The 13,616-nt window shown below is 42.5% G+C and overlaps 1 protein-coding gene across 1 annotated transcript in view; it reads left to right on the forward strand.

Annotated features, from left to right (window-relative positions):
• Positions 1-13,273, forward strand: part of AKNAD1 (AKNA domain containing 1) — a 38,442-nt gene extending 25,169 nt beyond the window's left edge. The window contains exons 8-13 of the mRNA XM_047085386.1: positions 1,526-1,623; positions 5,151-5,273; positions 5,365-5,472; positions 9,672-9,753; positions 12,198-12,339; positions 13,095-13,273. Coding sequence (XP_046941342.1) covers positions 1,526-1,623; positions 5,151-5,273; positions 5,365-5,472; positions 9,672-9,753; positions 12,198-12,339; positions 13,095-13,226 — 685 coding nt within the window. The 3' untranslated portion in view covers positions 13,227-13,273. The remainder of the gene's footprint in view (positions 1-1,525; positions 1,624-5,150; positions 5,274-5,364; positions 5,473-9,671; positions 9,754-12,197; positions 12,340-13,094) is intronic.
• Positions 13,274-13,616: the final 343 nt, after the last annotated feature.

A 13,616-nucleotide genomic window follows, 5' to 3' on the forward strand; every position in this document is an offset into this window, starting at 1 on the left:
GATGCAGGATTTGGGATTTAAGAGTCCACTTTAGCTACTCAGTCTTCTCGGAAAACCGTCTTCTCAAGTAGAATTGCCCTTAGCTCTTATGGTTGGCAAGAAGATTTTAAGCGCACAAAGAAGTTTAAAAGAGGCAGAAAAAGAAAGTCATGTGTTAGACTGAACTCACTTGAAAGAGATCCAAGTTTTCCACTTTGGAGAGCAGATGTTCAAATGCCCCGAAGGGGGAGGGTGGAGACAGAAAATGAGGTGTGAGAAAATATGTGACTCAGGAGGAGAGCATGTTTTTCCAAGGAGAGGGGAAGGGCCCAGCTCATCAGCCCCCAACCCCACCAACTCCAGAGCACAGTGGCTCTCTCCACGGAAGGCAGGCCTAGGCATAGGCCTAGGCATAGCTGGGTGTGCTGCATTTGCCAAGCAACTCCTAGGGCTCTCACCCCATCCTCGAGGGGATCAGCCTCATTTCTCACCAGCCACGTGCAGCAGATCTTGGGCACAGTGCCTTCCACACTAAGAATGAGCCACTTTCCCGGAGGGGCTATTACCATATCGCTGGGGCTGAGCAAGGGCTTTGTTAAGAATTGTGATTAACTAGAATTCCTTTGAAGGGGTTAGGATTTCTGTGAAGAAGGCAGGCAGAAGCTACAGCCAAGTCAGAGGGTGTCCTGGTAACTGACAATTGTAAGGCATCTTTCTGATGCCCCCTGGTGGCCTTGTACAGCTAAAGTTAACCCTACATGCTCCCTTAGCTTTTAGCTCCATACACACTGGACAAAATCCACCTTGCTGGGCTTTTTAGACACATTCAGCTTATACTTATGGAGCCAAAGCCACGGGACCTAGTACTGCCATGTGGCACATCTTCTTCCCCTGATAAGAAGTGAATTTGAGGGGTGCCTGGGTAGCTCAGTCGGTTCAGTGTCTAACTCTTGATTTGGCTCTGGTCATGATCTCACAGTTTGTGAGATCGAGCCCCATGTTGGGCACTGCACTGAGCGTAGAGCCTGCTTAAGATTCTCTCTCTCTCTCTCTCTCTCTCTCTCTCTCTCTCTCTTTCCCTCTCCCCTACTCATATGCGCACTCTCTCACTAAAATTAAAAAAAAAATCATTTAAAAAGAATTGAATTTGAGACATGAGTATGAAGAAAACTCCAAATATAATTCCATACTTCAAATTTCTATATTGCATATGTGTGCATGATAATTAGATATTATCCTCTGGGGAACAAACCAGATTTACTTTCAACATCTGGTAGACTTACCTGGTAGTTCTTACCAGGCCAATTTGTCGCTGGGTGCAGTTTCTTATAGGGAAGCTCTCAGAAAGGCAGGCAGAAGGGATCTCTGTGTGGAGGACAACATGCCACGCCCGTATCATCCCAGTCTCTGATACAAGAAATTTAACATTTCAGTTTTACCGATACTCTCACGATCTCTATTAGAAGTATGTTAAATAAATAAATAAATAAATAAATAAAAAAGAAGTATGTTAAATGTTTATTGGATCTTATGCATCTTTTTTTAGGAAGGAAAATATGGAGAAAAAAGGACACAGAAGGCCCAGCTGTGGAAGGTGTCCCACTGCCCTTCAAGAAAAGGCACTGCACGCAGACTCAATTCTCGGTAAGTTAAGGGGCCTGGTGCTGTGGGTGCTCTGTCTTCAAGGTCCCTCTCCAGGGGTCTGCCCACTGCAGGCAGACCATCTGCCACACCAAATAGCATTACCCAGATTAGGGTGTTACATGTTGTGTTTTTTTGCAAACCGTAAAAAATTAACAATTAAATAGATTCAAACAGATCAAGTGTGGTCAGAGAGTGCGAAAGTGCCCACCTCTGTTTGTGCGGGAGCCACAGGACTCCATGCACTCAGTCGTGCAGTGGCCTCAGTTCTATGTGTCATCCTTGCAGCACGACCCATAATCTGCACCTGGTTAGCTCACAGGACGTGGGAGAGTTGCTGCCGACTTGTCCATAACATTTCTCAGAAGCAAAGAAAATGAGAGCTGGGAGGGGACCTGGAGAGCACCAGGGCATAGAATTCAATGATTTTTAGTCATAGGAGCCTTCCTCCAAAGGTAGTTTAAGCAGAAAAACATCCCTGAGAGAACCGCCCTGGGTGAGGAAGAGGTGAGGCCAAGGCCTGCCTGTTCAGGCAGCTCCTGAGCATGAAAATCAGCACCTGAGCCTAGTCTACCCTGTTTCTACGTGAGAAACCAGGTCCGGAGAGCTAACGAGGCTTGTTTACATTCATACAAGCTGTTAGTCAAGAGCCTTTCCTTCAAGTCAGTATTTTTTTGCTATGTCACATGGAGTTCTACTTCTTCTCTGCAGACGACTCATTTTTTTTTTTACTTTTTAAATGTTTATTTTTGAGAGACAGAGAGACAGAGAGTGAGCAGGAGAGGGGCGGAGAGAGAGGGAGACACAGAATCCAAAGCAGGCTTTAGGCTCTAAGCTGTTAGCACAGAGCCGATACTGGGCCTGAACCCATGAACCATGAGATCATGACCTGAGCCAAAGTCAGACGCTTAACTGACTGAGCCACCCAGGTGCCCACCTCCCTTTTTAAAATTTTTTAAATGTTTACTTATTTTTGAGAGAGAGAGAGCGAGAGCGAGAGCATGAGTGGGGGATGGGCAGAGAGAGAGAGGGAGACATGGAATATGAAGCAGGCTCCATGTTCTGAGCTGTCAACACAGAGCTCGACACCCAGGCTCAAAATCATGAATCGAGAAATCATGACCTGAGCCAAAGTTGGCCACTTAACCGACTGAGCCACCCAGGTGCCCAGATGATTCATTTTCTGATGGTAATAATAATGTTTCATTGACTGAACACCTACTATATCAGATGCTGTCACAGAGCTTTCAGAATGTGATCAGAAGGCCCTTGGGGGTCCCTGAGACCCTTTCAGGGTACCACGAGGTCCTCTCTTTCCCAGCTACATATCTGTGCAAAGCCAATACTGAAGGAGATTGAATGGAGGTGCAGCTATGTAATCCAGCCGCCTTCTATTAAGCCAGATATTCAAGACACTTGCCCAAACATAAAATACTGCCTCTTCTAATACTCTTCATTAAAAAAAATAATAACCTCTTTGCATTAAAAACCTGTTATTTGGTGAGCATAAAATGAATTACTGTTGGTTTTAAATGACATAATAAATAAAATGTTTTTAAATGCCTCAGTTTAAAATTCTATTAAAAAAAAAAAAGCCTTGGGGTGGCTGGGTGGCTCAGTCAGTTAAGCATCTGACTCTTAATCTCAGTTCAGGTCTTCATCTAAGGGTCATGAGTTCAAGCCCTGCGTTGAGCTCCACACCCAGCATGGAGTGTACTTAAAAAATAATAATAATAAAAATAGATAAAGAAAAAAAAACTTAGAGCCCTAGGACTGTCCATTCAGTCTTGGGAAAATTTGAATGATTCTGCACAAGCAAAAATGACTTGAAATTTATAAATACGTACCTCTATACCAGTCCATCATCAACTGACTGTTGTATAATAGCTCTTCTCCAATACAGGGGGAGATTTTTCACCACAGGTATAAAACAGGGTGCATATTATGATATATGATAGATAAAAACTGTAATAAGCAGAAGCTCTTTAAGGTCCTCAATTTTAAGAGTGTAAAAGGGTTCTGAAAGAAAAAAAAATTGAGAATTGCTGACATAGTGTATAACATTTAGCTATCCTTATACCCCTGTAAGTAGGAATTATGATTTTTATTTTACAGATAAGGAAATGGAGACTCAAAGAAATTTAATGACTTGCCAGTCAAAGAGCAGTTGTATTATCTACTGCTGTGTAATGCAGTATCCCAAAACTTAATGGTTCAAAACAAAAAACATTTTCTATCTCATAATTCCTATGGGTCAGGAATTTGGGGGCAGCTTAGCTGGGTGAATCAGGCTCAGGTTCTCTCATGAGGCTATCTATGGTCAAGATGTTGGCCAATACTGCCATCATATGAAGGCTTGACTGGACTGCCATTGGCAGGAGGTCTTAGTTCCTCATCATGTGGGCATTTCCAATAGGTTGCTTGAGTATCATTATGACATGGCAGCCAAGTGATCTAGGTCTTTTATGACCTAGTTTTGGAAGTTATACACCATCACTACCACTTTATCTGTGAGAAGCAAGTCACTAAGTCCAGTCCACACTCAAGGAGAGTGGAATTACGCTATACCTTTTGAAGAACATATAAAAGAATTTGTGGACATATTTTCAACCATCACAGCTAACTAGCGGTAGACCCAGACTGCAAACTCAGGTCTGTCTGAACCTCATGCTATTGTAATTTCCTTGAGCTCTGGATTGAGAAGGAATTCAATGACTATTGACTGACTGAGATTTGGGGGGTGGGGTGGGAAAACCATCCCTAGAGCTCATTCCATTTATGAGTTACTCTTTGAAAGATAATGTTACAAAGGAGCGTAATCACGAGAGAAGCAAGGCAGGTAGCCCTGACAGATGCTTTGTCACTCGGCCTCATCTCTCCTGGAACTGAGATGTTGTTTGAACACCCAAGCCTGTGTGCTCACCTATCCGGCACAGGATCTCATGTTCTGGTCTTATCTGGAAGTCTCCACTGCCCACAGCCTGCCAGGTTCTAGACCGGTACCACAAACACACACTCTCTCTTACTAGCCCCTCTTTGGCAGAGATGAGGGCAAAGCTATAATTCAGTTTCCCATATCAGCTCATGAATTTGATGTAGAGTAAAACCATCTTTTCAATTGTCTGGATGACAAAACACAAGTTCTTGGCCAAAACAGGGTCTGAGAAGAGAATGTGGGTGTGTCAGGGCAAATCTGGAAAAATACCAATCTTGTGTTTGTAGTTAATTCAGGGGGTCAAATTCTCACAGATCCATCAGTTCAGCAGGCCTTCACTAAACACCTACATGTGCTAGGAAAACCTTGAGACTTTCCTATCAGATTTGTTACTTCTGAAAACATCTCTCAGTTGTCATAAGGGGATTCCAAATGCCATCCTGAGGCTGGTGACTCCCCTTGGTAATGCAGCTGGGGAAGTTGAACACTTCTGCACCTAATGCATACTTCCCGTGGTCAGAGCTCTACTTTCCACACACTCTATGACTATAATGAAGAAACTCACCTGTCCTTTGTGTAACTTGGGATTTTTCAGGTTCTGATACAGGCCACAGCTGCTATTCTGCTCCTGGGACCGGACTGCTGAGTGATAAATGTCAGAACTGCGGCACTAAGAGTCATAATTCTGGAAGAACCTGTGGCAAAAAACCACTTGAAGGTGAGTGAGACTTAGGGGCCTTAGAAGGAAGGCATAAGTGGGGACAGCTGCTGTTCCCAGGCAGTGAGTTGTATTTCTCTTTTCTTTTTAGAATTTCATTATAGATACAACACCCCAGGAGAGAATTACTTATATCATAGTGAAAGAAGAAACTTTGTCCAGCTCTGCTTTTTAAATGACAATAAAAATTCTTCATCTTGTAAGTACATCTGCTGCATGATCTCATCTTTGTAAACAACCTGGTCTCCCAGGCGTGGGGGACCCACATCACACCAGCCACTGCTTCTGTTTGGGGAGGCCCTGGCCTCTCCAGTGTGCTGTCTGGATCTCTAGTACTCATCTGATGCTCCCACATCCTGGATGGCAAAAGGCTGGGCCAGGGCTGGGAGATAAGAAATCCTAGCAATAAAGGACTCTAAAAGTTTTTAAGGGCTAACTCAGTGTAAGTTGGTAACAAATTGCAAATATTTGCTAAACAGATGACCAACTAAATAATTGCCACTATTATTGCTATTCAGGAGTGGTCAAAACTTTACATATATCCCTACTGAAAGCATGTAAAGTAATAGACTATTTTTACACTCCTTAAACATCATATTGCTAATTTCAATTAGCAATTTGGAAAAAACTAAAATCCCACATTTATTTATAAAGATGAATAAAACATGCCCCCCACCAAAGGAGTTCACAATCTCTTAAGAGGAACTCATACCCAAATAAGGAAAGTTCATGGCAAAACGTGGTGCTAGAATTAACAAAGTCAGAGTGTGCTAAGGGAACAAAACAGGAGGGAAGGACATGTTCCTTGTTGTGCTTCTGAATGACAGTCATATCTGGTTCTTCGACATCCTCTCCTTGTGGGAAAGTTCATACCTCCAGAACTCTTTCTCTCCTGAGTGACAAGGCGTCAGGGAGAATGTTTCTTATCTTTCACAATTGCCAATTTCCAAGACGAAAGAATGCCATTTACCTGATTGAACTCAGCTGGTGAGTTCCCTACACCGCCATCCCCCAGCTGCTAAATCCTCCAACTGGATGTATTCTCTCAAGATGACAGCCACTAAAACTGCAGAAGCAACAGGGCTAATTTCTTTATCATCTCCCTGGCCTTTGAGTCTATAGCCCATGGGACTTGTTATTCTGATATATGAGGGCATGAGGGAATCAACTATGTCATCTGAAGTGTGACCTTGAACTACATTAGTAAATGTGTAGTGGCTAATAGGGTAGATTCATAGGGAGGCATATTTGCTCAATGTTGAAAAGAACCTTTCAGAAACTGGAATGGAGTGGGCTGTTGTAGGAGGACGTGAGCCCCATCTGTAGAGATGTCTCTACAGATCCCATCCAGAGCCAATGTACTTTGTCAGGATGTTGCAAATCTGTGGACTGGACTAGAATCAGAACTGATGACACTATGGTCCTTCCCAACTCTGAGTTTCTATGTTTCAAATAAAATCCAAAATTATATTTGGAGACTAGCAAAGGATTAAGACTGAACTCATTTGTGCCTCTGCTCATCAGGACTTACGTTTGGGTGGTCAGCATGATTAATTTGGACTTTCTAGCTTCTACCTTCCATGTCTTAGGGACAGTATTTCCCAGATCGCTTGTCAAATGGGACCCTCCTGAGGGGGAGTGAAACCTAGCTACCAGAGACTGATGAATAAGATAGAAGACGCGGAAGGAGACCCAGCAACAGAGAAGGCAGATTTATTGGCTGTTGGCCATTGACTCTTCTCCTTTCCTTTCCCTGGCTTTATAATTGTCTTCCATGGTGGCTTTCTTACATTGATCTTCTCTGTTTAGTCTCTATTTTCTGGAGTTGTCTTAGTAACATAATTTAGTTTTTGACTCCCCAGAATCCTTGCACCTGAATTTGAAGACTTCCAGGAATCCATTTGGTCCATGCTCTTGAAAGGGATTATCCCTCCACTTGTCAGATGAAGTAGCTGAGTCCACAGAAGTTGGACAGCATGCCCAGGTGTCACAGAGTTAGCACCCAGGGAACCTAAATCCAGACTCCTGGTCTCTTGTCTACTGAAAAAACTCCTTTTAAAGGGGCATCTGGGTGGTTCAGTCAATTAAGTGTCTGACTCTTAATCTCAGGGTTGTGAGCTCGGGCTCCACATAGGGCACCATGCTGGGTGTGGAGCCTACTTAAAAAAAAAGTTGAATTTTTTTTTTCTTTTTTAGAATTTAACGACTATTCTAAGATGTCAATTATTTCCAAATAAATTAATAGATTCAACATAATCACAGAATTTTAGAGATGATCAAGGAGTGCAAAGACTACCCCCAACAACCATTTTGCTCTCCGCAGGTAAGAATTCTGAGAGTTTTAGTTTTTATTTTTTCAGTGCAGAAAGAATTCAGTATATTTATCTATTTTTTAAAATTTATATATTGTTTAATTTACATCCAAGTTAGTTAGCATATAGTGCAACAATTTCAGGAGTAGATTCCTTAAGCCCCTTACCCATTTAGCCCATCCCCCCTCCCACAACCCCTCCAGCAACCCTGTTTGTTCTCTATATTTAAGAGTCTCTTATGTTTTGTCTCCATGTTTTTATTTTTGCTTCCCTTCCCTTATGTTCATCTGTTTAGTATCTTAAAAGTCCTCATATGAGTGAAGTCATATGATATTTGTCTTTCTCTAATTTTGCTTAGCATAATACCCTCCAGCTCCATCCACATAGTTGCAAATGGCAAGGTTTCATTCTTTTTGATTGCCAAGTAATACTCCTTTGTAGATATATACCACATCTTCTTTATCCATTCATCCATCAATGGACACTAGGGCTCCTTTCATAGTTTGGCAATTGTCGATAGCACTGCTATAAACATTGGGGTGCATGTGCCCCTTCGAAACAATACACATGTATCCCTTGGGCAAATACCTAGTAGTGCAATTGCTGGGTTGTAGAGTAGTTCTATTTTTAATTTTCTGAGGAGCCTCCATACTGTTTTCCAGAGTGGCTGCACCAGTTTGCATTCCCATCAGCAGTGCAAAAGAGATCCTCTTTCTCTGCATCCTCACCAACATCTGTTGTTGCCTGAGTTGTTAATGTTAGCCATTCTGACAGGTGTGAGGTGGTATCTTGTGGTTTTGTATTTCCCTGATGATGAGCGATGTTGAGCATTTTTTCATGTGTTGGTTGGCCATCTGGAAGTCTTCTTTGGAAAAGTGTCTATTCATATCTTTTGCCCATTTCTTCACTGGGTTGTTTTTTGGGTGTTGACTTTGATAAGTTCTTTATAAAGTTTGGATACTAACCCTTTATCTGAAATGTCGTTTGCAAATATCTTCTCCCATTCTGTCAGTTGCCTTTTAGTTTTGCTGAGTGTTTCCTTTGCTGTGCAGAAATTTTTATTTTGATGAGGTCCCAATAGTTCATTTTTGCTTTTGTTTCCTTTGCCCCTGGAGACGTGTTGAGTAAGAAGTTGCTGCAGCCAAAGTCAAAAGAGGTTTTTGCCTGCTTTCTCCTTGAGGATTTTGATGGCTTCCTGTCTTACATTTAGGTCTTTCATCCATTTTGAGTTTATTTGTGTGGATGGTGTAAGAAAGTGGTCCAGGATCATTTTTCTGCATGTTGCTGTCCAGTTTTCCCAGCACCATTTGCTGAAGAGTGTCTTTATTCCATTCGATATTCTTTCCTGCTTTGTCAAAGATTAGTTGACCATACGTTTGTGGGTCCATTTCTGGGTTCTCTATTCTGTTCCATTGACCTGAGTGTCTGTTTTTGTGCCAGTACTATACTGTCTTGATGATTACAACTTTGTAATACATCTTGAATATCAGGAGTGTGATTCCTCCAGCTTTTTTTTTTCAAGATTGCTTTGGCTATTTGAGGTCTTTTCTGGTTCTATACAAATTTTAGGATTGTTGGGGCGCCTGGGTGGCGCAGTCGGTTAAGCGTCCGACTTCAGCCAGGTCACGATCTCTCGGTCCGCGAGTTCGAGCCCCGCGTCAGGCTCTGGGCTGACGGCTCGGAGCCTGGAGCCTGTTTCTGATTCTGTGTCTCCCTCTCTCTCTGCCCCTCCCCCGTTCATGCTCTGTCTCTCTCTGTCCCAAAAATAAATAAACGTTGAAAAAAAAAATTTATAAAAAAAAAAAAAACAAAAACAAATTTTAGGATTGTCTGTTTTAGCTTTGTGAAGAATGCTGGTGTTATTTTGATAGGGATTGCTGAATTTCTTAAAATAAATAAATAAGCTGAATTTCTTTTCCTGAATTCAGAAAGAAAGTTCTTTGTTTTCTATGTTCCCTAGTTTTCTTATTAAGATTTCATGAAATATTACATTCATACAGAAAAGTTCGGGAAATGCTACCCATATGTCCACCATTTGGGGGTCATTTTTGATACTTTGAATTTAATCATAGCTAACATTTTTCAGCTTGTTCAAAACCAGAATGGATCTGTTCCCAGACATCGAATCCGAAATCCTCTCAAGACGAACATGAGCCCATACCAGAAAAGTTAAGTATTATTTTATTAATGATAATAACCATGCAATGTGCTTAGTGCATTAAATTACTGGCTCAAGGTCACTGAGATCATAAATCGTAGAGCCAAGATTCAAACCAAAGTATGGCTAATACTTCATTCATTTATTTATTCAACAAGTATTTTGAGTGTCAATAGCAGGGTCTTGGTCTAGGTCCTGAGGACACAGTGAAAAATTAAACCACTGTCCCTACCCTCATGGAAGTTACCTTTTTGGTAGAAGAGCCAGTCTTTTAAGTGCCACAAAGGGGGTATACACAGTGCTATTACCTAATTTGGGGGTTCAGGGAAGCTGAACACCAAAGGATAAGTGTGAATCAACTAGCAAAGGGATGTGGAGGTAAGAGGGCATCTAGTCTATGAAGGCTTCCTGGAGCTGAAAGGCCCCTTGGCAAGTTCAGGAACAGTGTAGTGCGAGGGGCTGTGGGGCAAGATGGGGCTGGCAAGGGGAAGCTGAAGGGATGGGTAGGGCTAGACCATGCAGGGGCTTGTCAGCTACAGGAAGTATTTCAGACTCAAGGGTATAATAAGCCAATGAAGTTTTTTAACGAGGCTGTTTTTAAAGTTTCCTAGTGTTGGGGCACCTGGGTGGCTCAGTTGGTTAAGCATCCAACTCTTGATTTTGGCTCAGGTCATGATCTCAAGGTTCGTGAGATTGAGCCCCCATCAGGCTCTGCGCTGACAGAGCAGAGCCTGCTTGGGTTTCTCTCTCCCTTTCTCTCTGCCCTTCCCTGCTTGTGTTCTCTCAAAATAAATAAACTTAAAAAAAAAAGTTTCCCAGTGTTTTTAAAAGATCACTCTAACTACTAAAGGAATGGGAATGGATTAAAGATGTCAAGAATTGGAGCACAGAGGCCAAGTAAGAGCCCAGTGCAATAATCTAAGTGGGGTGATGGTAGCTTGGCCAAGGGTGAAAGAGAAGGAGAGACAGAGGTCTAGTATTCAAGAGCTATTTAGGAGGCAAAATCAATAGTGTAGCAGAGTGGTTAAAAGTTCAGGTTCTGCACTCAGTCTGAACTCACTAGCTACTACCATATGTAGTGCAGTGTTTAAGAATGTGGCCTCTGGGCAGGTCTTGGGTTTGCATCTTAGTTCCGTGTCCTTGGGCTGGTTGCTTGACCTCTTTGTGCCTCCCTTTCCCCACTGTGTGTCTTCATTATTCTCCAAATGGGAATAGTAGTGCCAAACTAAGAATTGGGTCAATACATGTGAAGCACGTGGAAAGGTACATGGCACTCAGAAAGTGATGGTGATTATTGTTGATCATCATGACTGACTGGATGTGAAGAGAGAGAGGACTCTCAAGCCCATACCCTTCCCACTGCACCACACTGCCCTGCCTTGCCTGAAGTTTTTTTATTAGCTAGGGGCCGCTGATGCTCTTTGATGTTCTCAACCGGATAATAGATCCAAAGTGTTAAACTGACCTGAAGAACCAACTCCTGTTAATGTGGTAGAGGAGAGACACGAAGGGAGGCTTAGAGTCACAAACATTTGAAATCAGACTTCCTGGAGATGACTGCTTACAAGTGCTGTAAGTACCAAAGAAGTAATGCTTAACAGAAGGAATCTCAAGTCAGGGAGATATGAAGATGGCTCCATGGCCCACCTGTCAACAGGCAAGACTTGTGGCATCCCCTACAGCCACTATTCATGGCATAACTCCAGGCAGTGCCCTTCACAGAGAATGTGTGAATGAAACCTCCCAGAGCTATGCAGTGCACAACCGAACAACTGTACATAGTGACCCTGGCTCTCCTTATTCACCCAGACCATCATCAGAGAGAGTCATACTTAGTGTAGTAGTCCAGAGGTGCCTATTTAGAGGTGCTGCTTTTCTTCTTTTAATTTATTTTGAGAGACACAGAGTGCACACATGTGGGGGAGGGGCAGAGAGAGGGAGAGAAGGAGAAATCCCAAGGAGAGCTGGTGCAGAGCCCAACGTGGGGCTTGATCTCATGAACCGTGAGATCATGACTTGAGCTGAAATCAAGTGTTGGACACCTAACCGACTGAGCCACCCTGGCACCCCAGCTTTTATTTTTCTATTGCTGCTGCCTCATTGCTGTGTAAGCTCCCTGGTGCTGAAGCGAACTCAAAGTGCCTACAATTGGCAGATTTGTGTGCATTTGTTTTATAAATATGCCAAGGTGGAAGGTTGGCCCCCAAAGAATGAAAACTGAATAAACTGGAGTGTTGCCTCTTTCTGTGACAATGGGAAGATTCTGGGAGGAAACACTTCTCAGATCGTGGTCATGGAACCATCTTTTTCTGAAGCTCATCTGTGGTCAGCCACACGGGGACTATAAGAGCTACAAAAAGCGGAGAGTGCACAAAGTCCTAACACCCAACACGCACACAGCCATTACTGAACCACAGAGTTAGGGAAGAGAGGGGAGCTTTACACAAGTATCAGTGTGCTTTCGCCTTCCAGAAAAAATAAGATTTTCATGACCTACAGTTCAGACATTGCTACACCCACACCCCATTTCCACTCCTGCAGGATTTCTGGAAGCAAATCCTTAAGCAACTTGCGCAGTATGGAAACGGAATCTGAGGTGAGGACTTAGAAAAATCCATTCCAGAATCCTTGCAGCTTGTAAGTATGGTCTTGGTCACAAAACTGATGGCTTTTAAATTATTACAGTATGGTGGCACCAGGAAATGCTCTGCTAATAAAAACACTTTGTGCTCTGCACTAACATAAAGACACACAGCCTGAGCAGCCACATGGTTTGTATTATTCCTAAACTGGTTCCAAGGGAAATTTCCTGGAGAAAGTGTTTTGTGGGTGGTGCCTCCACTACAGGATCCCCCTGGCCCAGGAGTGAAGGTAGTGGACTGTTTCCAGCTGCTCACAAGTCTGTTCCAGTGACACTGGGGTTAGAGCTGCCAGCACTTCCCTGTTTTCAAATCAAATCCCAGGCCACCTTCAAATGCTTTGGAATGCAAGCACTAATGCCCCTGGGTGCCCTCTCAGGGGTTATGACCCCTAAATCCTCTTCAATCAGCCCCAATAGCTTTCCTTCTTTCTCACAAATTTGTTCCTCTGCACCAGGGCAACAGCCCAGCAGGTTGCTGACCTCACCCTCTGATTCACACTCATCAGTCACGTGTTGGGTCTTTTTTCTGTCCCTTTCTCTAAAAAATATATTCCATCTCAGACTGGTTTCCTAGGAAACCAACCATTAAAAACAGGAATAGACCGGGTGGGAAAAGAATGCTCCAAAAATTCCACCTTGCAATGTTTAATAATGAGATAACCCAATTAACAGAAACAGTAACTTTAAATATGTGAATTTTTCCTCTGTAGATTTTAAACTCGTCTTTGGATCATGCCCTAAGGACAGCAACCATTTTGAAAGAAACTACTGATCGAATGATTAGAACTATTGCAGAAGATCTTGCCAAAGTACAGAGATGGAGGAATCGGCTGAAATACTAGTTTGACCCAAGGCAACCAAAGACTTAAAAAAAAAAAAAAAAAAAAAAGAAAAATGCAAAGAAAACTTTATCTTCCCTCAAAAAGTATCTTATTACACAATTTAGGAAGGTGACTTTCTAGAGACAATACCAAAACCATAGAAAATGGGGGGCACCAAGTGCTTAAAAGGAAAAAAACCCAATGGACCCTGATTCTTAAATTGAAATCAACAAGTATTTATTTTCAAATAAATCTGTTATTCCTAACTCATAATGGAAGAAATTAAAACAATAAACTAGGGGTACCTGGCTGGCTTAATTGGAAGAGTATCTAACTCTTGATCTCAGGGTCATGAGTTCAAGCCTCATGTTAGGTATACAGATTACTAAAAAACAAAACAAAACAAAAAAC

This window comes from Lynx rufus, unplaced genomic scaffold (assembly GCF_022079265.1).
Source record: "Lynx rufus isolate CCGP_SWC_20201006 ecotype Redwood Valley unplaced genomic scaffold, mLynRuf1.p SCAF_2, whole genome shotgun sequence".
Taxonomy (NCBI): Eukaryota; Metazoa; Chordata; class Mammalia; order Carnivora; family Felidae; genus Lynx; species Lynx rufus.